Source organism: Hyperolius riggenbachi, chromosome 12 (assembly GCF_040937935.1).
Source record: "Hyperolius riggenbachi isolate aHypRig1 chromosome 12, aHypRig1.pri, whole genome shotgun sequence".
NCBI lineage: Eukaryota > Metazoa > Chordata > Amphibia > Anura > Hyperoliidae > Hyperolius > Hyperolius riggenbachi.
In genome coordinates, this window is record NC_090657.1 from 178,855,285 (window position 1) to 178,878,695 (window position 23,411).

The 23,411-nt window shown below is 45.1% G+C and overlaps 1 protein-coding gene across 4 annotated transcripts in view; it reads right to left on the reverse strand.

Annotated features, from left to right (window-relative positions):
• Window positions 1-23,125, reverse strand: part of RAD21L1 (RAD21 cohesin complex component like 1) — a 117,257-nt gene extending 94,132 nt beyond the window's left edge. For 2 of the 4 annotated variants that reach the window (XM_068263508.1, XM_068263506.1), the window contains exon 1: window positions 23,067-23,121. In XM_068263508.1, coding sequence (XP_068119609.1) covers window positions 23,067-23,085 — 19 coding nt within the window. In that variant the 5' untranslated portion in view covers window positions 23,086-23,121. Of the gene's footprint in view, window positions 1-23,066 lie in introns of all 4 variants that reach the window. The other 2 variants (XM_068263509.1, XM_068263507.1) reach the window with 2 other exon arrangements.
• Between the last annotated feature and the right edge of the window lie 286 nt (window positions 23,126-23,411).

Genomic DNA, 23,411 nt, shown 5'->3' on the forward strand with positions numbered 1-23,411 from the left:
AGCAGCTTTTATTGCGAAGCTCAGATTGCTACAAACATACCTGAGTTCCACAAAACTTAAAAAAGTATCCTTTCACTTCATGTCACAGCCAGCCATGCATTTCCAACAAGTACTTTTAAGGCCAGAAACACACTAGGGGCCTGATTCACAAAGCGGTGCAAACTGTTTGCACGCCAGTGAAAAGCCCTTTATCACGCCTACACTCAGTTTAGGCGTGATAACAAGAAACTCGCGCAAAGTTTTTGCGCGCGCGGTGCGCCCATTAAGCCCTATGGGCGCTGCGCGCGGAATTGCACGATTGCGCGCACACAACTTTACACGCGGGACTTTGCGCGCGATCACCAGCACAAAGCGGTGCTAACTCAGCGGTGCAAAGGTTATCACGCCTAAAGTCGTTTAGGCGTGATAACTTGGTTATCACCGCTTTGTGAATCAGGCCCTACGAGTGCTTTTCTGAGCGCTTTGCGATTTGAAAACTCTTGCTAATGTAATGCTATGGGTGTGATCCCACTTGAGAAATAAAATCCCCAATAGCATTGCATTAACAAGAGCTCTTTCGAATCACTAGCGATTAGAACTCACTCCTAGGCCTGGTGCACACCAAAACCCGCTAGCAGATCCGCAAAATGCTAGCAGATTTTGAAACGCTTTTTCTTATTTTTCTGTAGCGTTTCACTTAGCATTTTGCGGTTTTGTGAAGCTAACTGAACAGCTTCTGTAACAAAACCGCCTGCAAAACCGCTCTGAACTGCCGTTTTTCAGAGCGCTTTGCGTTTTTCCTATACTTTACATTGGAGGCAGAAACGCCTCCGCAATCCAAAATCTGCAGCAGCCCGGGAGTATGCGTTTCTGCAAAACGCCTCCCGCTCTGGTGTGCACCAGCCCATTGAGATACATTACCCAAGCATTTCCACATCCGCAAGCGGATCGAAAAACGCTGCCGGACCGCTCTGGTGTGCACTAGGCCCTAGTGGGTTTCTGGCCTTAGGGTGGGTACCCACTAAAGTGTTTTTGTTGAGTGATTAGGTATCGCTTTAAATCGCTAGCGAGTTCCCTAAATGCTTTGCTAATATAAGTGGATGGAGCAGATTCCTGTACAGCGATTAGGCAAATCGCAATGGCAGGGCATACATCATTTTTGAAGCATTTCCATTTTAATATTATGTATAGGAGCAGGGAAAAGGCCACGAATCACGAGCAATTGCTCTCTGTAGTGGGTCCCAGGCCTCAAAGTTATTCTTTTCATTTAGGCCCGGCTCACATTGGCATAAAAAAGGTCAGTTTAGCGGAGGTGAACAGATCCTATATCAATCAATCAATAGGATTCGTTCACATTGCTCAGTTAAACCAGATCCATTCAGCACCTTCCGCCAAACAGACTCAGGGCCCATTTACACTTACAAATCGTAAAACGCGAGCGCTTTTGCTAGCGTTTTGCTCTGGCAATTTTTTTGTGTTGAACGCAAAATCGGCATTCACACTTGGCGATTTTTTTAGCCCTCTGAAACGTGATCGCAAGGAAATCGCCTGAAAATGGTGCAGGCTACACGTTTGCATTTGGCGATTTGCGTTAATCGCCGGTGATTAACGCAAATCGCTCAGGTGAGAACAGTCCCATAATATATTATTGCACTAGTGCTTTAAAAAGCGCTAGCGCTTGAGCATTTTGTCGAAATCGCCGGCAAAACGCTCTAGTGTGGGCCCGTTCACACCAGGCGGCGGTTTCCACCTTTTTTCAAGTGCAGGCGTCTTTTAAAGTCGCCCACAAACGCTTGTGCAATGATTCCCTATGAGAGAGTTCACAGCTGAGCGGTTAGTTTCCGATCCGCTCAGCAAAGCGCTGCCTGTACCATTTTCTGAGTGTTTATGCTCAATAGAAGGTATAGGGAAATCACAAAGCGCTTGTATAGCGATTTGCCCAGTGCTTTGAATAAATACATTGTGTTTATTCATTTCCGGGTTAAAGAGTTCACTTCCTGACTTGCTTCAGGAAGTGAAAAAGCCGCATCGCTCTGCAAAAACGCTTAGAAAAGCGCTTTAAAAAAAACGCAGCGCTCACCCGAGCTCCGGGAGGAGGGGAAAAAAATAAAATAAATCGCAAATTGCTGGCGTTAGCGATTGCAATTTTAGATGTGAACAAAGCCTGAAAGTTTGAGGAGGCTTTAGTAATATTGGAGCGATTCACCCGTTGCATTGATGCATTCTAACAGAACAACAATTGATGCAAGTATACAATTATGTATAGGGCCACAATTATGATTGGCCAATCATAATTGAAAGTTTGTACCAGGCTTAAAGGGACTCCGAGCAGTGCAGAAACTATGGAAAGATGCATATCATTTTAAAGCTCGCTTTCTCCTCTTTCCAATGATATATAATCCGCCGCCCTACGCATTTTAGTTTTTGCTATTTTCACGATTGACATTGCAGCGATTTTGATCGCGAAAATAGAGAAAACTAAAAGGCGTAGGGCGACGATTTAGGTGTCGTCAGAAAAAGAGCTTTAAAATGATTTCCATCTTTCCATAGTTACTTGTTTTACACAGGGCGACTTTTTCCTAAAGTCTGACTTTGAGAAAAAGTCGTCCTGTGTAATACAATGTAACTATGGAAAGATGGAAATCATTTTAAAGCTCTCTTTCTCCTCTTTCTGATGACACCTAAATCGTCGCCCTACGCCTTTTAGTTTTCTCTATTTTTGCGATCGACATCGCGGCCGCAGCAATTTCAATTGCGAAAATAGCGAAAACTAAGGCCCGTTTCCACTATCGCGAATCCGCATGCGTCTTGCATATGCGGATTCGCATAGACAATATAAGTGAATGGGCCTGTTTCCACTTATGCGTCTTCGGGAGCGTTTTATTGTGCAGAGAAAATCTGCACAGAACACCCTGTAGAATTCGCCTGCGTGTGGAATGCAGGCGAATCGCACACAATGTATTTAATAGGGAAATCGCATGCGTTTTCCCCATGCGTTTTTTTTATAGGTACCAATTTAAATTCACACAGGCAGTGACATGGTTAAAATCGCATATACCCTCACCTATGCAAATTCGCATGCGAATTCGTGAGAAAAAAATGCATGCGGAATCGCATCCGCATGCGATTTCATCAGCGGTGGAATCCAGGTGATTCCGCACCACAATAGTGGAAACGAGCCCTAGAAGGCTTAGGGCAGCGGTTTATGTATCATTGGAAAGAGGAGAAAGAGAGCTTTAAAATGATATGCATCTTTCCATAGTTTTTGCACTGCTCGGAGTCGCTTTAGGCTGCTTTCACAGTGAGACGTTACAGGCACACGTTAGTGCAGCCTGTAACGCAGCCCCACCGCATAGTAATGAAAAATCAATGGGCTGTTCACAGTGCCCACGTTGCATTACATTGTAACGCAGCACATCCGTTGAGAGTGCTGCATGCTGTGCGTTATGCGCGGCTAAGCCACGTTAGACTGTGCGCACATGCTCAGTAGTGTTGGGGAGGAGTGGAGAGCAGCCAGGCACATGGCTAATTAATTAGTATGTTTACTTCCTGGAGCGGCCACTGTGTGCGGCGATTGGCTGGCGGGACCACGTGATGCCGCATGCGTCCAAGAGTATTTATCAAGGCATCACGGACGCCAGAGTGAGCTGCACAACGCGCCTCACTATGACGTCCACATCAGAGAGCACCAGGCGTTGCGTTAGGGGCACGTTAGGTGCCCTATAACGTCCCCTAAACGCAACGTCCTGGTGTGTAAGTAGCCTTAGGCTGCTTTCACAGTAGGACGTTACAGGCGCACGTTAGAGTAGCCTGTAACGCACCCCCACCGCACAGCAATGAAAAATCAATGGGCTGTTCACAGTGCCCACGTTGTGTTACACAGTAACGCTTCACATCAAGACAGCATACTGCATGCAGTACTTTATACGCGGCTAAGCCGCGTTAGACTGTTTGCACATGCTCAGTACGGGTGTTTTTTTTATTTATTTTAGGGTCGGAGAGGAGGCAGGGAGAGGCCGCTAAGTAGTCAGGCACATGGCTACTTAGCATTCACTGCACTTGCAGTGTTTACTCTTTGGAGCGGCCGCTGATTGGCTGGCGGGACCACGTGATGCGGAGAGCTCCGCTCACGTGGTCTCCGCAGCACCTCCGACAGAGCAGGCGCACCAAGAGCTGCTTGTAACGCGGCTCTTGGTAGTGTCCTGCTCCAACACCACCAGGTGTTGCGTTAGGGGCACGTTATGCGCCCTACAACGTCCCCTAAACGCAACGTCCTGGTGTGTAAGAAGCCTTAAGGTAAGTAATGAAATTTTGCCCTCCCTTAGGCCTGGAACATTTTGCAAGTCATTAGAATGGAAACGCACTTAAAATGCTGCATGTCCTGTGATTGCGATTTGCTCAATCGCAAATCGCTGTAGTGGAATCTGTTCCATCCATTTACATTGGCAGAGTGTTTAGGGAAATCGCTAGCGATTTAAAACGCTCCCAAAACGTTAAAGAAACCTCCACTCTAGTAGGTTCCAGGCCTTAGGTCTAGTTCACATTAGAAATCGCTTTTGTGAGCACCTACGTAAGTGCTTTTTTGATCGGTTTGCGCTTTTCTAAGCAATTTTGTTTGGCAATTTTTTTTTCTTCCTGACAAACAGGAAGTGGACTCTTTGACCTGGAACTTAATAAATACAATGTATTTATTTAAAAAAAGCACTCACCAAATCACTTTTTCAAGCATTTGCGATTCCCTATACTTTGCATTAAAGCGCAAATTTAGTGTGCAAGAGGCCTGAGAGTTTGAAAGGCTTTTCATTGCCTATCAACTGCTCATGGAAATGAGGCCTAAGGGCATCCCCACAGTGGAACCTTGCGTTATAGTGCGACGTTAAAGTTGCAACGCTGCATTACAACCACAACTAATAGAGCTTCAAAATTGCACATGATAATGCGTCTCTTAAAAGGCTAAACAGACAATTGCACAACCATAAGACAGAGGCCTTAAAGGGAAGATCCGCGCTGGAAATATAAAACAAACTACACTTACCTGGGGCTTCTTCCAGCTCCTGGCAGTCGATCTGTGCCCTCGTAGCAGCTCCAGCGTCTCCCGGTGTCCAGCGGTGAAGAGGCCGACCTCGCCAGGTCGGCTTCCGGGTCGGCTTCATGTGCGCTCCACGGCGCGGCTCACGTGGTGTACGTGACGTCATCGAGCCTCTACTGCGCAGGCGCAGAACTACTGCGATAACATCACGTACACCACGTGACCAGTGCCGTGGAGCGCTCATGAAGCCGATATATATGCATGAAAGTTCTACGTGCCTCAAAAGTGCATATGCATGAACAGAGTGTGATCTCAAAAAGTTATGCCAGGGATGTAAACTTCAAAAGTGCATATGCATAAACAAGGTGCTGTCTCAAAAGTTATGCCAGGGATGCTAGAAAATGTATAAGTTGCACATATCTAAACAATATTATAGTGTGAACGTGCCATCCGTGCTTACCAAAATAATGAGGTCCAGGGGGAGAAGCTGGCTGCCTCAGCAGAGCAACTAATTTGTAAACACAGGCCCTGTTTACACTTAATCAGTTGGTATGCGTTAGTATGCGTTTTTTTCCATAGCAGTGCATTAGGAAGAAGATTTCAGTTAAAATGCGTTAAGGCCCGATTCACATTTGCGTTTTGAGCCAAAAGGATCTGGTGAGCGGATCCGGTGAAACTGAGACCTTGGCTCTGTTCGCAGCCCGGTTCACATAGTGAAAACGGATCTGATCAACGATTGATCGGATCCGTTTTCACTCAGCAAATACATACCTAATCTTTAGTAGCAGCAGGCAGTAGAGGCTTGACTAGTCACATGACACGGAAGAAGACGGAAGCCTCTACCACCGGCTGCTACTGAAGATCAGGTATGTATAAACCCTTCCTCACGCACCCGCCCGGCTGCTGCACCCTCCCTCACCTTCCCGTCACTAGATTCGCGTCGGCCCATGCCTCCAACCCCTGTGGAACGGTCCGTTTCTTCATTAGTGTGAAGAAACCTTCCGTTTTCAATTGCCCCAATGCTGCAGTATTTTTTGTCCGCATCCACTCCGCTAAGCAGAACGGTCCAGAAAATTAGGGCCTGCAGCAATTTTTAAGTCCGGGGATCGGAACCTACAGAACGTATCCGTACCAACGGATGCATGTGAATGGATCCATAGGTTAACATCGGATCCTTTCACATCCGTTCCGTTTCTACAGTATATGTTCTTGTTACGTTCCGCAAAAAAACACTAATGTGAACCGGGCCTAAGTGTGAAAGGTGCCATAGGAAAACATGGGCATTACTTTGAAAATCGGTTTTCTTTCAGTTATAACTGAGAACAACTGAATAAGTGTAAGGGCCCATTCACACTATAGTGTTTTGCCGGCGATTTCAGCAAAACGCTCAAGCGCTAGCGCTTTTTAAAGCGCTAGTGCTATAATACCCTATGGGCCCCTTCTTACTTGGGCGATTTGCGTTAATCGCTGGCGATTAACGCAAATCGCCAAACACAAAACGTGTAGCCTGCACCATTTTCAGGCAATGTCCCGGTGATCGCGTCTCAGTGCTATAGAAGCGCTAAATGTGATCGCGGAAAAATTGCTGCAGTGTCCAGTGATTTTATCTGCGGTTAATCACAGAAAAATCACTCCCGCAAAATGCCAGCAGTAATCGCCAGGGTTTTGCGCTTTTAAGTGTGAATGGGGCCTGAAAGTGCCCTATGTCTGCTTCCATGAAAGCAGGAAGTACACACACTGGAGATTTTTTGCTGGATTTTTATCAGCTGTAACAAAGAAATGTTTTTCTTTAAAGGTTATTATGCTGTTGCTTATCTTTTAGAGCAGAGAGGAATTTCCTCGTCGCCATCTCTAAAATCATCTAAAAAAGGCTGTACGAGGTCTGAAAGTGCTCCTTGAGTGAGATTAGACACCCTCATCGTCTCTGCCTCCTTCTATGTACTATGGACATAAACTCAAGCAAAACAAGCTCAAAAGGTTCCATCTTAAGGCCTCTTTTCCACGAACTGTTGAGCTGTGTGCTCAGCAAGCAGTTGCCAGGCAGCAGTGAGAAGTTACCAGGCAGCAGTGAGCAGTTGTGAGAGTTTGAGAGGCATTTCACTGCCTAGAAACATTTCGTGGAAAAGAGGCCTAAAGGCCAACAGCAGAGAAGTGAAAATTAGTCCTCCTTTCCACGAACTGTTGATAGGCAGTGAAATGCCTCTCAAACTCTCTCAACTGCTCACTACTGCCTGGTAAGTGGTAACTGCTTGTTGCTGCATGGTAACTGCTTGCTGAGCACACAGCTCAACAGTTCATGGAAAGGAGGCCTTAGGTGTAGGTGATAAAAAAAAATAAAATCCTTCATTAACACCAACTAGACGCACACTGATTAAATTGAGAATCTCGAATTAAAGATAAAGTTCATGGAAAAGAGGCCTTAAAGCAAGAGGTAATTTAGGGAGAAAAAAAAAATGGTGAATTTCAAAATGGAGATATTTTGCTCGGTATTTATCACTACCTAAATTACCTCATGCGGTAACTCATTGTAAATAGAGACCAAAGACCAGTGGCCTATCACAGTATTAGCTCTCTATTGGTCCTGTCCTGTGCTGGTAATAATTATTTCTATAGATGCTTTGAATAGTAGTACGTTCAGGGCCGGCGCTACCATCAAGGCAAAGGAGGCAGCTGCCCCAGGGCCCCAGAGCTTGTAGGGGCCCCCAGTGGCTACAAGAGGAAAAAATTTTTTTTCAAATCGGCCTTATAGTTTTTGAGAAAATCGATTTTAAAGTTTCAAAGGAAAAAAAAAATACACATTTAAAAACCTGCCGACTTTAATGGTTAATAGCAAATCCACCTTAAATGCTAGAAGCCCAACATTTGCAGGATATGTTAAGGAGATCATTAGGAATAAGAGGAAAAAAACAATTTTTCAAAAAGACCTTATAGTTTTTGAGAAAATCGATTTTAAAGTTTCGAAGGAAAAAAGTATACTTTTAAATGCGGTAAATGTCACTTTTAGTAGCAAACCTAACGGTAGTGTAATTTTACATGCATCAAACGAAAGCGCAATAAATTTCCTGACGGGGTTTCCAGGGGGTCTATACGCAGCGCTTTGGCCAGGGATCGCTATACAGCCGCAATATGGCTGTATTAAGATCCCTGGCATTTTTTCCTATTTTCCCAATTTTTGGTACTTATCCGTTAGCCGGGCGCATCCTCTAGGTGGCGACAAAACTCCACCAGAGTTACATCTTTCCCTACTATCCATGTCGGCCTGGAGGGGGAATAGTAATTAGCGCCACCTGCTGGATGCGCCCGGCTAACGGATAAGTACCCAATTTTTTTTTATGTTTAGAGTGTGGGAATTTTTTTTTTTTTAATTATGTGGGGTCCCCCCTCCTGAAACTTTTTAACCCCTTGTCCCCCATGCAGGCTGGAAAAGCCAGAATGTGGAGCTCCGACCGATTGGGACTTCACACCCTGTTATACCAGCTGCAAAAAAAGTCCCCTAATGCCGATTTTTGTTCCGGGGTATATGTTGGGGGGCCCCCAGGTTTATTTTGCCCTGGGGCCTCATTGTTGCTTAAACCGGCCCTGAGTACGTTCTCCATCCTCTTCTTGTATCTGTGACACTGTGGTTGTCCTTGGCAGGTTTTGGTACGCCATATCACTTATTATGGATAGAGTGCTTGGGGGCCCCATGTAAACCCTGCACCGGGGCCCATAGCTTCTTAGCTACACCACTGCCGAAGACGGTCAAATAACATCAACTGAGGACAATGAGCTCTATTCACAAAGCATTACCGCATTCGGTAATGCTGAATACAGCTGATTCTACCGATCACCTTCACACATTACAATTCACTAAACCTATTACTGCACTAAAAATTTAAGTCACCAACTAGTGCAGCAAATGCCTCAGGAAATTGCAATTCACACAGATTTCCACATTGGGTTTACCGGGCAAAAGTGTCCGTTAATTTTCTCCAGCTCACAGCAGCCAATAACTGGCTCTCTGTGCGGTAACTTGACTCCTTTGGGTGCTCAATGCAAAGTATTTAAGCACCGCACAATTGATTTTTAAAGCGATTTTGTAGCAATTTGGGGGTCAAACATTTTGTTTTTTAAATAAATGTAGTTATACTTACCTAGTGTTCCCAAAGTCCAAATTCCACCTGAAGCCCTGCCCCCTAGCAGAAGAGGTCACAGGTGCTGCTCTGATCGGTCCTAAAGAAGCACTCCTGACCTCTTCTGCTAGAGGGCATGGCTATGGATGGAAACTGGACACTAACTTTGACAGGTGCAAATCGACGTTCGGAAGCACTGTATAGCGCTTCAAAGTATCGTCAAATGCAAAATGCCTAGTGTGCCCCAGGCCTAAAGGAGAAAAGAAAAACGCATGGTAGCTGCCATCGTGAACGTCTGTTAATAAAAAATAAAAGCTACTTGCCTGTTTCGGATTCATCATCTGTCTCAAAAACTCTCTCAGTCGCTGCCATTAAACCAGTGTGCAGATCAGGTGTCCTGATTGCTTGTTCCTGGTGAGGAGGCATGGTCCATGAGGTGCAAATAAATCTGACCGGGAGGCCTGGAACCCACTAGCAGCACTCTGTGTGTTGAAAAGCTATTGCTAATCAGGGGCGTAGCAATAGGGAGTGCAGAGGTAGCGACCGCATCGGGGCCCTTGGGCCAGAGGGGCCCCGAAGGGTCCTCTCAACTACAGTATTAGCTCTCTATCGGTCCTGTGCTCATAATAATCACTTCTATAGATACTTTGAATAGTAGTAATCATTAACAAACTGTTCCCCATCCCCTTCTTACACCTCTGACACTGTAGTTGCCATTGGCAGGTTTTGGTGCGCTGTATCAATTGTTATGATTAGGGTGCTTGGGGGGCCCCATTGTAAAACTTGCATCGGGGCCCACAGCTCCTTAGCTACGCCACTGTTGCTAATGCAATGCTATGGGTGTGATCCCACCTGAGCGATGTGATTTTATAAAAAACCCCCATAGGATTGCATTAGCAAGAGCTTTTTCAAATTACTGGCGCTTAGAAAAGGCCGCTAATGGGTCCCAGGCCAGAAGTCTCTATAGGATCCAGAGCCTTCCCTCTCTATAGGTGAGTATATATATTTTTTTATCTTTAAATTGCTTCACAATTAGGTTTAACCCACCTGGCGGTCTATTAAAAACCGCCAGGGGGCAGCGCAGCAGGCTTTTTATTTTTATTTAAATCATGTAGCGAGCCTGTGCAGCGGCATCCCCCCACCCTCTTCGATCGCCTCCGGCGATCAAGCCCCTCCGGAAATTCTGTTCTGAACGGGATTTCCATCAGGGCTTCCCCCGTCGCAATGGCGACGGGCGGGATGACATCACCGACGTCAAAGGGAGTCCTGATCCACCCCTCAGCACTGCCTGGCACTGATTGGCCAGGCAACGCATGGGGTCTTGGGGGGGGCGTGGCGGGTAGACGGTGAATCGGCGGGTAGCAGCGGCGATCGGAGTGCACACGCAGCTAGCAAAGTGCTAGCTGCGTGTAGCAAAAAAAAATAAAAAAAAATCATGCAGATCGGCCCTGAGAAATCCTCCTGCGTGGCTTACCCCGAACTACATTCGGGCTTACCGCCAGGAGGGCTATATGGAGCTGAATGGTAGTGTTTGTACCCGACAGCAGAGAACTGTGACATGTTGCGTCTGTTCACATCGGCGGCTGCACTCAGATGCGACTTCATGTGGGATTTGCATGTACACTGCCGGTACTGAGCGCTACCAAGTGCCTGGCCGGTGCGAGAGAGCATCTGACCGACGGTGAATTCACCCTCTTCCTTCTTGCCAGTATGAGGCGGGAACACACTAGACAGTGTGGGAAACATAGAATTGTGCTGCCTTTTAATGTGTTTGTGGTTCGCATATGTAAATCACATATGTGTTTTGCATACTTTTTTATTCGTTTTATGCAAATCAGTAGGAAGTCAACAGGAAGCGGAAATACATCAAACATACAAAACGCACTGAAACGCAATACCTCTCCATCACCATTGAGTTTCATTATGTGCGTTTTTGATGCATTTTTGAAAATTATGCAACAAAACCAGCATTTTTAAAAACGCACATTGCAGAACACAAGCATATGCGTTTTTTATGCAGGCCATTGACTTGCATGATGTGCGTTCTCTCTGCGTTTTCCGCAACGCAAGTGTGTTCCCAGCCAGAAAGCGCCCTCAGCTGCCCATACTTCCTGTACAGGAGGAATATTTCGATGCTTCTGGGGCTGTGGGTGGCCGCTTGTTCCTTGTAGGCCGCCCTCAGCCGGTTTACATTAGATGAGGCCTCAGCCTGTTCTGTGGGTCATCCGAGTCCTGATTTCTTATCTCTTTGTGGCTGATTAGTTTGGTATATATTTTCCTGAGCACAGAGTCAATATAGTGAAAACGGAAGTCATTTCATATAGATTCATATGCTGAAGACGTAAAAGTTGTTTTTTCTTTCCGTATGACTCAGAGCTGCTGAGTTAACAGTGACGTGCTGCCATATTTCAAGCATCTGGGTATGTATAGCCTTCCACGTGCCATATGGGGCTCCTTGTGTAGTTATCATTAAAACTTCAGCAGATGCAAGCTTGGCAGTACAGGTCTAAACAAATGGTTATACTGAATGCTTGCCTTGCTGTATATGTGCACTGTCCATGTACTCCAGTGCAGACTGTGCCTATCAACACTTAACCCATTAGCAGCTTCAAGAGCATCATCTTGTTTGAGATAAGGTCACTGCTTTGTACCTCAGTCGGCAGAACTCGTTGTGCTGTAAATATCTTGGAATGCTTTGATCTATCCCTGCTAACAGAAAATACAGCAGAAGTTCTTTATTAGGCCTCTTTTCCACAGACTGCTGGTAGGCAGTAAAATGCCTCTCAACTGCTCGTTGCTGCCTGGTAACTGCTTGCTGAGCACACAGCTCAACATTCCGTGGAAAGGAGGCCTTATTGTCTCACACTGCCCCCATAGTGACAAGTGGTGGCCATAAATACACATCACAGCAGAAGCTATTAGAAAATTAGCAATTAACAGCAAGCAGATGTAACAAATAGGAAATGAAAAAATGTGCTAAAATAAATTGGTCTGGAGCACTTGCAAGCCTCTAAATAAATTGGCTGCTAAAGGGTTAGAAGTCACATGAAGTCAGGAGATATGGAGACTGCCATACTGATTTCTCTGATGCTTCCTTCTTCAGAGCCGTTGCTGTGTGCGATTGTGTTTCTCTAAAATTGATGCTGTCCCGCGTGCACAGTAGAATCATGTCCTTACCACTTAGGCCTCTTTTCCACGGACTGTTGAGCTGTGTACTCAGCAAGCAGTTACCAGGTTGCAGTGAGCAGTTGTGAGAGGCTTTTCACTGCCTATCAACTGCCTGTGAAAAAGAGACCTTAGGGCCCATTTCAAAGGGCAGTTGAACTGTGTGCTCAGTAAGCAGTTACCAGGCAGAAGTGGGCAGTTACTAGGCAGTAGCAAGCAGATGTGAGAGCTTGAGAGGCTTTTCACTGCCTACCAACTGCTCATGAAAAAGTGACCTCAAGTCTGCCTAAAGCTACGTACACACATGCGACAACAATCATTCGTTGTGAACGACGAACAAACTTTTAAATGACGAAAGAACGACCTAAGTAAAGTTAGTTTTTAAAGGTGTGTAACGATCTGATCGTTAGAACGAACATTATATCACGCAAAGCAACTATTGCGCTTGCGCATAAAAATGAAAAGTTCCACGGAGAAATAGTGAAATGCGCATGTCAAGCTTAGTACAAACGACCGTTTCCAACGATGAACTTCTTTTGCAAAGATAGATCGTTCGTTTTTAACGATCTAGCTTGTCCGTCGTTAGAATTAATGATCGTTGGCTCCTTTTTTTTAAACGATCGTCGTTTGAAATGATTGGGGAACGATCGTTTCAAACGACTATATTCGCATGTGTCTACGCACCTTTAGTCCCCTGGGAGAAAAAGTGATCAGATTGAGGCCTCTTTTCCATGGACTGTTGAATGGTGTGCTCAGCAAGCAGTGAGCAGTTCCCAGGCAGCAGTGAGCAGTTGTGAGAGTTTGAGAGGCATTTCACTGCTAGAGGCCTAACATTTGCGCCAACTCAGAATAATTTGCATCATGGTTAACCATCCCTACTGATGTCAAACTAAAAAGGGAAGGTCATTTTTAATAAAAATTTTATTACAAAAACACTGGTGGAGAATGATCTATGATCATGTCCATTTTATAACAAAAACGGAATTTCCCTATAAAACACTTATGTTTCTGACAATTCAGATAATGCACTTTTATTCCAATGATTGTACAAAAGGATGGTGTGATGTCATCTATGGTGGTAAGAAAGGCCTGTTTACCATCATCAGTACAGGAATAGGGGGTTATTTATTACAGTAAGTAGAGGAATACTGTAAAATATGATGAAGCAATGTCAAAAAATCAATAACGGAAACAGATTGAATGCATTCCCTACAAATAATGGTAACTGTAGTAATCCTTGATAGCATAGGAATATTCGATCCAAGGAACTGATATGCCTGCCCTTTATGAGAGCACTACCAGAACTACTTACACTCCCCTTGCAAAGCAAAATTAAGGCTTATTTTCCATGCACAGTTGAACTGTGTTCTCAGCAAGCAGTTACCAGGCGCCAGTGAGCAGTTACCAGGCAGCAGTGAACAGTTGTGATAGTTTGAGAGGCATTTCACTGCCTATCAACTGTCCATGAAAAAGAGGCCTAAAGGGCAACTGCCCTGAGAAGGAGATGGAGGCTGCCATATTTATTTCCTTTTACCAATACCAGTTGCCTGGCATTCGCTGATATCTTTGCCAATACAGCACAGTGCCCAGTATCTGGCACCAGTGGGTATTGTCTGATGCTGGATAAATGTGTTTACCAGTTGCTTGGGTAAACGGTTAAAGCACTACCCTCCCCCTGCAAATACTCACCGAGCCTCCAGCAATGTCTGGCAGGCTTTCTGGCATCCTCCGTGCACGCAAGTCGGCAATTAATATGACCCGCATCAGGTCAGATGACAAGCCGGCTTCCGTGCACTACATGGAGGTACAGGGAGACTGCCAGACATCCCTGGAGGCTCCGTGAGTATTTAAAATGCCTCCAATCCCCCCCCCCCCCTTCCCTGAAATGCCCCAACAGTGCAGTCCCGGACTATCCCTCAGGTATGCTGGGTTACTTGAGAGTGACACTGCCGGCTGCCTTTGCTGTAGTATCTGAATTGCAAACTTGAAACAAGCAAAGTCACACTCCAGTCACAAACATCTGATCCCCATGTTTGTTACAGGTGTGTGATTCAGACACTACTGATACATGAAAGATCAGCAAGACTGGTATTGTTTAAGGCTAGGTGCACACTTAGTGGAAAACGCTGCGTTTTTGCCACTAATGGAAGTCTATGGGCCGCGTTTTATATGTGTTGTAAAAAAAATTGTTTTGTGATGTATTTTCCCGTCCTGCTGTTTTGTTAATTATTTCCATAAAACTCAAATGTAAACCGCATGAAAACCGCATATGCATTTTGTATATGCGAACCTAAAACGCATGCAAAACACTTGAAAAACGCATCTGTGGTAAAAAAAAAAAACCCGGTAGTGCAAACCTGCCAAAAACACACAAAAAAAACACATACAAAAAATATGCACATGGCATAAACGCAGCCTTTCATGTTAGGTTATGTGTGCACCTACCCTGAGGCTACTTTCACAGTAGGACGGTACGTTTGATGCGATGTTAAGGTCACACAACGCGGCCCTAATGCAACGTATATATAGACTTTCACAGTGCGACGTTAAAGTCGCACGTTAGAAAATGTATTTACTATGGAACAAAAACGGGGCATGCGGAATATTTTAAAAAAAGAAAAAAACCATTACTGAGCATGTGCAACACAATGCAGCAGATACATTGCTAAACGCACAGCATGTAGCACTTTCTAATAACGCTACACACTAACGCAACGTGTGCACTGTGAATGTCGCACAGACTTTGCATTGCTGTGCGTTACTCTGCGTTACAATATTTTATAACGTGCAACGTCACACTGTGAAAGAGGCCTAAAGGGAAATAAATATGGCAGCCTCTATATACTTTTCACTTCAGGTGTCCTTTAAAGTGGACCTGAACTCTTGCACAGGACAGAAGGAAAACTGAGAGAAATCCACCCTGTACAGGATCTTCTCAAAAAATTAGCATATTATGATAAAGTTCATTATTTTCTGTAATGTACTGATAAACATTAGACTTTCATATATTTTAGATTCAAATACACACAACTGAAGTAGTTCAAGCCTTTTATTGTTTTAATATTGATGATTTTGGCATACAGCTCATGAAAACCCAAAATGCCTATCTCAAAAAATTAGCATATTTCATCCGACCAATAAAAGAAAGTGTTTTTAAAACAAAAAAAAAGTAAACCTTCAAATAATTATGTTCAGTTATGCACTCAATACTTGGTCGAGAATCCTTTTGCAGAAATGACTGCTTCAATGCGGCGTGGCATGGAGGCAATCAGCCTGTGGCACTGCTCAGGTGTTGTGGAGGCCCAGGATGCTTCGATAGCGGCCTTAAGCTCATCCAGAGTGTTGGGTCTTGCGTCTCAACTTTCTCTTCACAATATCCCACATATTCTCTATGGGGTTCAGGTCAGGAGAGTTGGCATGCCAATTGAGCACAGTAATACCATGGTCAGTAAACCATTTACCAGTGGTTTTGGCACTGTGAGCAGGTGCCAGGCCGTGCTGAAAAATGAAATCTTCATCTCCATAAAGCTTTTCAACAGATGGAAGCATGAAGTGCTCCAAAATCTCCTGATAGCTAGCTGCATTGACCCTGCACTTGATAAAACACAGTGGACCAACACCAGCAGCTGACATGGCACCCCAGACCATCACTGACTGGGTACTTGACACTGGACTTCAGGCATTTTGGCATTTCCCTCTCCCCAGTCTTCCTCCAGACTCTGGCACCTTGATTTCCAAATGACATGTAAAAGTTGCTTTCATCCGAAAAAAGTACTTTGGACCACTGAGCAACAGTCCAGTGCTGCTTCTCTGTAGCCCAGGTCAGGCGCTTCTGCCGCTGTTTCTGGTTCAAAAGTGGGTTCATGCTTCCATCTGCTGAAAAGCTTTATGGAGATGAAGATTTCATTTTTCAGCACGACCTGGCACCTGCTCACAGTGCCAAAACCACTGGTAAATGGTTTACTGACCATGGTATTGCTGTGCTCAATTGGCCTGCCAACTCTCCTGACCTGAACCCCATAGAGAATCTGTGGGATATTGTGAAGAGAAAGTTGAGAGACGCAAGACCCAACACTCTGGATCAGCTTAAGGCTGCTATCGAAGCATCCTGGGCCTCCATAACACATTAGCAGTGCCACGGGCTGATTGCCTCCATGCCACGCCGCATTGAAGCAGTCATTTCTGCAAAAGGATTCCCGACCAAGTATTGAGTGCATAACTGAACATAATTATTTGAAGGTTGACTTTTTTTTGTTTTAAAAACCCTTTCTTTTATTGGTTGGATGAAATATGCTAATTTTTTGAGATAGGAAATTGGGGTTTTCATGAGCTGTATGCCAAAATCATCAATATTAAAACAATAAAAGGCTTGAACTACTTCAGTTGTATTTGAATCTAAAATACATGAAAGTCTAATGTTTATCAGTACATTACAGAAAATAATGAACTTTATCACAATATGCTAATTTTTTGAGAAGATCCTGTATGTATTTAGAGAGTTTAGCCTGTCTAATTTCCCCACATCTTTGACTAATCACAAGTGTAATTTGATCTTTTAGCTGTGCCAGCTCAGGAATCTTGGCAGCCTCTGCAGAGCAGCTAATTTGAAAACACAGGATGTTAACCCTATGTCTGCTTCCATGAAAGTAGGAAGTAGACAGTGCAGATTTATTTCTGTAACAAAGAAATGTTTTTCTTGAAAGGTTATTATGCTGTTGCGTATCTTTTAGAGCAGAGAGGAAGTTCTGAGTTCAGTTCCGCTTTAAACACTTTCTAGCCAGCTTGCCGACTTGCCTATCTGAGGGCTGGAACCCACTGGAGTGATTTTTTTTTTTTAGCATTTAGGGAGGTTTTCAAAACGCTAGTGATTTCCCAACGCTCAGCCAATGTTAATGGATGGGCCAAATTCCACTGTAGCGATTGCGATATCCAAAATCGCAAACGCAGGACATGCAACATTTTTCAGCGTTAGTGTTTCTGCAATGTAAAGTATATAAACGCTGGCGTAATCGCTCGTCAAAACCTACGCAGAGCGATTTGCTAGCATTCTTAAATTACTGCACACTGTAAAAAAAAAAAAAATGAATTGAAAGGACCAATCAGAATTAAAAACGCTAATCGCAAAGCGCTACACAATCGTTGGTAAAAAGCTTACACTTTTTAAATGGCTACCAAAATTGCCAGAAAACGCTTATGAAATTGCTTACAAAACGCTCATTAAAAACCCTAGCAATTGCGATAGCGATTTATAGTGGGTTGCAGGGCTGAAAGTCAGGAGGCTTGATTTGCACGACATCTCCAAGGACAAAAGAGTTATCTTCAAATAACAAAAAAATGCCCAGAGGAGCAATTAATCAGTCTTTATACAAGTTTTAACAAGTTATTTCACATCATGATACGCAATGTTTTCAACAGTACCAGTTTTCAATTGGTTTCCATTTAACGTTCACATCAAGTTAAAGCAAGACAAAAACAGTATTACATTTTTTTTACTGCAAAATATGTTAAAACTACGGTAATACTTTTTATATAGCACATCCTGGGCCTTTTTAAATGTACCTGAATATATGAGGTGGCCATACCTGTCGGAGCAGTGCTTTTGCTAGATTTGGGCGCAGCCGGCGCCTCCATAGACTACAATAGGAATCACTCCTATTGCAGTGAGTAACGTCGGCTCCGTCAGAAGATGGAGCCGAGGTTGCTTAAAAAACACAATAATTCGGCCTCCAGCAATCGCTGGAAGCCAAATTATTTCATTCCCCCACTATCCATGGCGGCCTGGAGGGGGAATAGTAATTAAATCGGCCCGGACTTGTGCAGAAGCAGGATCAGCCGTATAACAGCTGTATCCTGCGCCCAAGTCTACCGGCGCCGATTTCAAATGTACTCCATACCTGTAGTGCCTCCATAAACTCAGTGACCCCTCAGTTTTTCGGCTGTGTCCCCAGTTCATAGCTCTGCCTGCACCCAGTCGGTGTGGGGCGCATGCTCTGTCCTCTCCGCATGCCCTCTTTGATCCGAACATCTGTGCAAAGCACCTGCGGCCAGATACATTCTGGGCATGCGTGGTTAGAACGTATTTGTCCTCGTGCAGGACCAGGGCTGTGGAGTTGGTACAAAAATCATCCGACTCCAGGAACCCCAAATTGCTCCAACTCTGACTCCTCCACTCCGACTCGAAGTCTAATACTCACCAGGGCTGTGGAGTCAGTACAAAAATTATCCAACTCCTCAGTTTATGAAACCTCCAACTCCAGGTACCCAAAATTGCTCTGATTACTCGATCTCCACAGCCCTGCCCTCCCACTCCCAGCCAAGGCTTCTGCAACACCAGTTGCTGAGCATATGCGGAGTGGACAGAGCATGGGCCCTTCATTAATGAACGTAGGACAAAGCTAATTTTAGCCATAGAACCTGAACTAGAATGCAGATCAGATGTTTAAAACCCTTTCCAGTCCATTTTGGCTGGTGCCAGCGTAGTAGCTCCACCCCCATTGCACATGCACCAGCAGAATAACGATATTACACCATGCAACATGGTACAGTACTGTAGTGGCTTAGAGTGCCGACACTTACATAGGCTGACAGTACTGTAGTGGCTTAGAGTGCTGACACTTACATAGGCTGGTGTCATGCTGGACTAGAGCCCAAATGCACCCACATAGTATCTAAATGATGTGGCAGAGCAAGGGGCTGGGAACTATCTAAGTGTTATGCTTCATACGCACTTGAGATAAAAGTCTTTGGAAAAGGCAAGATCACAGACCAATTTTACCCCCTTCCATGTAGTATGAGAGCCATACTCTACACAGTCTATTCCATGGAGCTGAACTCCCCATCAGATAAAATCTTTGCAGGATGCTGCACACACAGATGCCCGTACACACGCAAAAGATTATTATCTGCAAAAGATCCGTTCCTGCAAAATGCATTCATAGTCTATGATATCTGCAGATCCTCATACACACCTTGTTTACCACACATTCATCTGCATATCTGGCAATCATCTGCAGATCCGAAAATCCATCCTGGTGGATCTGATCTGCAGATGAATGTCTGTTAAACAAGGTGTGTATGAGGATCTTCAGATATCATAGACTATGAATGCATTTTGCAGGAATGGATCTTTTGCAGGAACAGATCTTGTGCAGATAATAATCTTTTGAGTGTGTACGGGCATCTGTGTGTGCAGCATCCTGCAAAGATTTTATTTGATGGGGAGTGCAGCTCCATAGAATCGACTGTGTAGAGCAGGGATGTCAAACCGGTCCTACGAGGGCCGAGGTCCTCACACATTTTTGACACTGCTCAAATTAATTGAAGGGTCTGAATCAGGAAAGGTGTGGTCCATCAGGTAGAACACATTCCTCACTTTCTCAGTCCATCCTAAACACTGGCATGGATCTGGCCATCCAGGCCTGGAGTTCCACACATGTGGTGTAGAGTATGGCTCTCATACTACAAGGAAGGGGGTAAAATTGGTCTGTGATCTTGCATTTTCCAAAGACTTTTATCTCAAGTGTGTATGAAGCATTAGGCTTAGTTGGACACATTGTTCTAAAGGGGAAGATGCTGTGCTGGGTGCCCCTTGAGGCTGTTATTACCCACGACGCAATGAGGTTCACAGACGGCAAACAGTCAGGACCATGGTCATGACATCACACTGTGGGGGGGGGGGGGGGGTCACCACAATATCAGCCATACAGAGCCCCCTGATTATCTATTTGGGAAAAGGAATAGACTTCTAATGGGAAAAGGGTATCAGCTACTGATTGGAATGAAGTTCAATCCTGGGTTAGAGTTCCTCTTTAAATATCCTTGAATGAAATACTAGCTCTCGAGTTTAGCCTCTTTGGGTCTTCATTAGAGAATCCCAAATTATTTTTGGGCCAGGCGATAGACACAGTCCGGGCCCTAAACCTCTCCTGTACAATCTTGGCCACCGCCTGGATCTTTATGTCCGCTGCCATGTTTACATGTATGAAGGTTGCTATGGTGCAGAGTTTCTCCGTGGTACGATCTGTAGGGTGGAGGGAGAGTTACTGTCCTTGTGTGCTGCTGCTGTGCCCATGTCCTCGGATGTGGAGCGCCCCCTCACCGGCTGAGACTCCTGGATGGGGTTTCTGCTCGCCCAGAAGGCGGTCTCCAGCCTGAACTCCCGTATTCTGGCATGGAGGTCTGTCAGCTGGGCCAGTAACCTCTGATCTTGGAGACGCATCTCAGACTAAAATAGAAAAAAAAAGAAAATAAAACTATAACATAAAATAAAAAACCAAGGCTTCTGTAGCAGCAAGATGTTAAAATGGTCCAAAAACAGACAAGTCAAAATAAATAAATGGAGCGGCCATTAAAAGACAACTGAAGTGATAAGAATATGGAGGGTGCCATATTTATTTCCTTCTAAACAATATCAGTTGCTGTAGTAGTGTCTGAATCACACCAGAAACAGTGATAAACCGTCTCATGTCCCATGTGAGTGCAGCAATCGCCATGCTCAGATGCAACTACATGGGGGGGGGTGCTTAGCAAGCGCCTGGCTGGTGGATGGGAGCAGCTGACAGGTGGTGAACTCACCCGCTCCTGGTGAATTCACCTTCAGATACTCCTGGAGAAGAGTCCTCTCACTGCCTTTACTGATCATATGAATAATAGTGAAAATGATGTCCACCAATCCTTTGTGCCAGAAATGTAATCAAAACATAATCTGTACTGGTGTGGGAATCAACACAAACAAATGAGGACTATGGCTCTAATTGACTGACTCCTCTGTATAAATCTCCAAAGGATGGACAGCACCATGGTCTCCGTGACCCAGCAGAAGGTTAGGTGAGTACATACATGCCTGCGGGGACCAGAGAATAGGTAGCAGCAGCAGGGATGGAAACTGAAGGAGACTGATGAAAGGAGGGAGTTGTCTGCCGGACAGGTGATTACAATGCAGTGAATCGGGGTCCAGGGGAGCACTGCGCAGCGAAACAGCCCCAGGAGGACAGCCTAATACTAGACAAAGACAAGACAAATAACATTTATATTGCGCTTTTCTCCTGGAGGACTCAAAGCGCCAGAGCTGCAGCCACTAGGACGCGCTCTATAGGCAGTAGCAGTGTTAGGGAGACTTGCCTAAGGTCTCCTACTGAATAGGTGCTGGCTTACTGAACAGGCAGAGCCGAGATTCGAACCCTGGTCTCCTGCGTCAGAGGCAGAGCCCTTAACCATTACACCATCCATCCATTGCTATCATGGGCAGAGCAGGATTACCCACCAGGCAACCTAGGCAGGTGCCTGGGGTCTAGTGGGTGTCAAGGGGCCCACCTCTCACCTTCTTTGACCTCTCTCCACTTCAGCTTACCACAAGGGGGCCCCAAATTTACTACCTTGCCCAGGGCCACATCTTAATCCATCTCTCATCATGGGGGAGAAGGGGAACAAATGGCACCCAATGCTGCTACCTGAGTAGTAGGGAACAATTAGGCCATCTAAGGCTGCCATCTTGGAGGGGAGGGATTACCTCTAATGCTGCGTTCGATCCACATATTTATGGAAAACCGTTTATAATTGACCTCTTTTTCCTGTTTTTTTTTTTTTATTATTATTTAATATAGATTTTCATGCAATTCAAAGCTTTTATCGACCGGAACCTCTAACCTATTAAAAGGCTTCTTTTCCACTGCAAATTGCAATTCTTATTTGAGCTTTTCACTGGATGCTGACAACAACAAGAAAGAAGCAGCATGCAGGACTATTTTAATTGCAAAAAAATTGGAATTGCATTTAAAATCGGATGTAGTGTAAGAGAGCCCTCCTAGCATATTAGTAACGTGACTTTTCAGCTACGCTTACGGTGGGGCAAATGGCCGCATTGTATCGCAGAACATCGCACGGCAATGCAACACCTATGTGGCGTTCACAGTGCAGCGCGGTCTAACGGCGTGCCACATCCCAGCGCACTGCATGCAGCGCATTGCCAAAAAACATGCATAAACAATGAAGCATACATTCCATTATATAGGATGCAATGTGTGGATAACGTGTGGTGCAATTCTTACTTTACTTCTTGCGATGCGCAAAGCCCACTGTGAACTTAACCTTATACTTAGTACATACGATGCAATTTTCTGTCAGATTGACGGTCGAATCGATTAATTCCGACAGGTCCGATTAATTTGTATATGAGTGATCAGTAAAACGATCAGGAATCAGATCAGACCTGTCGGAAATAATAGATCTGTTCATCAATTTGATGAACAATTGCACGGTGTGAACTAAGCATTAGTCATGTTAGCCAATCCAGAATCTCTAGAATACAGAATAAAGAATTTGGAAGTCCAATAAGCAACTGACACCATCACTGATGCTTTGAAGGAATGACTATTTGTCATTGCTGCCTGCAGGAGATATGAGAGGCCACACAGTGACTGCATACTAGTTCTTTGGCTGGAGCTAAAGGCAGCATGCATGCAGGGTGTTATATCTCCTCTATGCATCTACCAAGAAATCCCAGCATCCTCAGCTTGGCCGATCCCCATCGTTTGATCCACCCTTATAGGTGAGGTGTGTCACACCCTAACACCCCCCCCCCTCCTGTCAGATTGAAGCTGCCCCCCACCCTACCCCCCTTCCTCATAGCTCTTTAATTATCCATGGCCAGCTGCTGGGAGCAGGGGGAGAGGCTGGCTTGTAGTGTATGTACATGGCTGGACTCAGAGGGCTGATGTCTATGCCTGCAGCCTATGCCACACAAGTCACTCAGACAGGGCATCTCAATCACCATCATGTCTTACCAGCTCCCTCCTGAGCCATGATATGGCGGGTTCCATGGGCATCTCCATACTGAGATGTCCAATGCTGCCTCCGGTGCTCCAAGCTTCCTTCCGAGTGTCACCTGCTGATACCAGAAGCATGTACCCATTATGTGGGGGGCACCATCATGGCATATATCTAGCCTGGTGACAGCACAGAACGCCAGCATGGCTAAGCGTAGTGTAGACTGAGGAAGGCAGCAGCACCTATTGTCCCTCCATAAGAATTGCAGCATCCCCCCCATCCCCCAGTACAGACTGTGGTGGGATTTAAAAATGGCGATCCCCATTAAGGACACGGTGACACCGATGCCCGTTGTGTCCTGC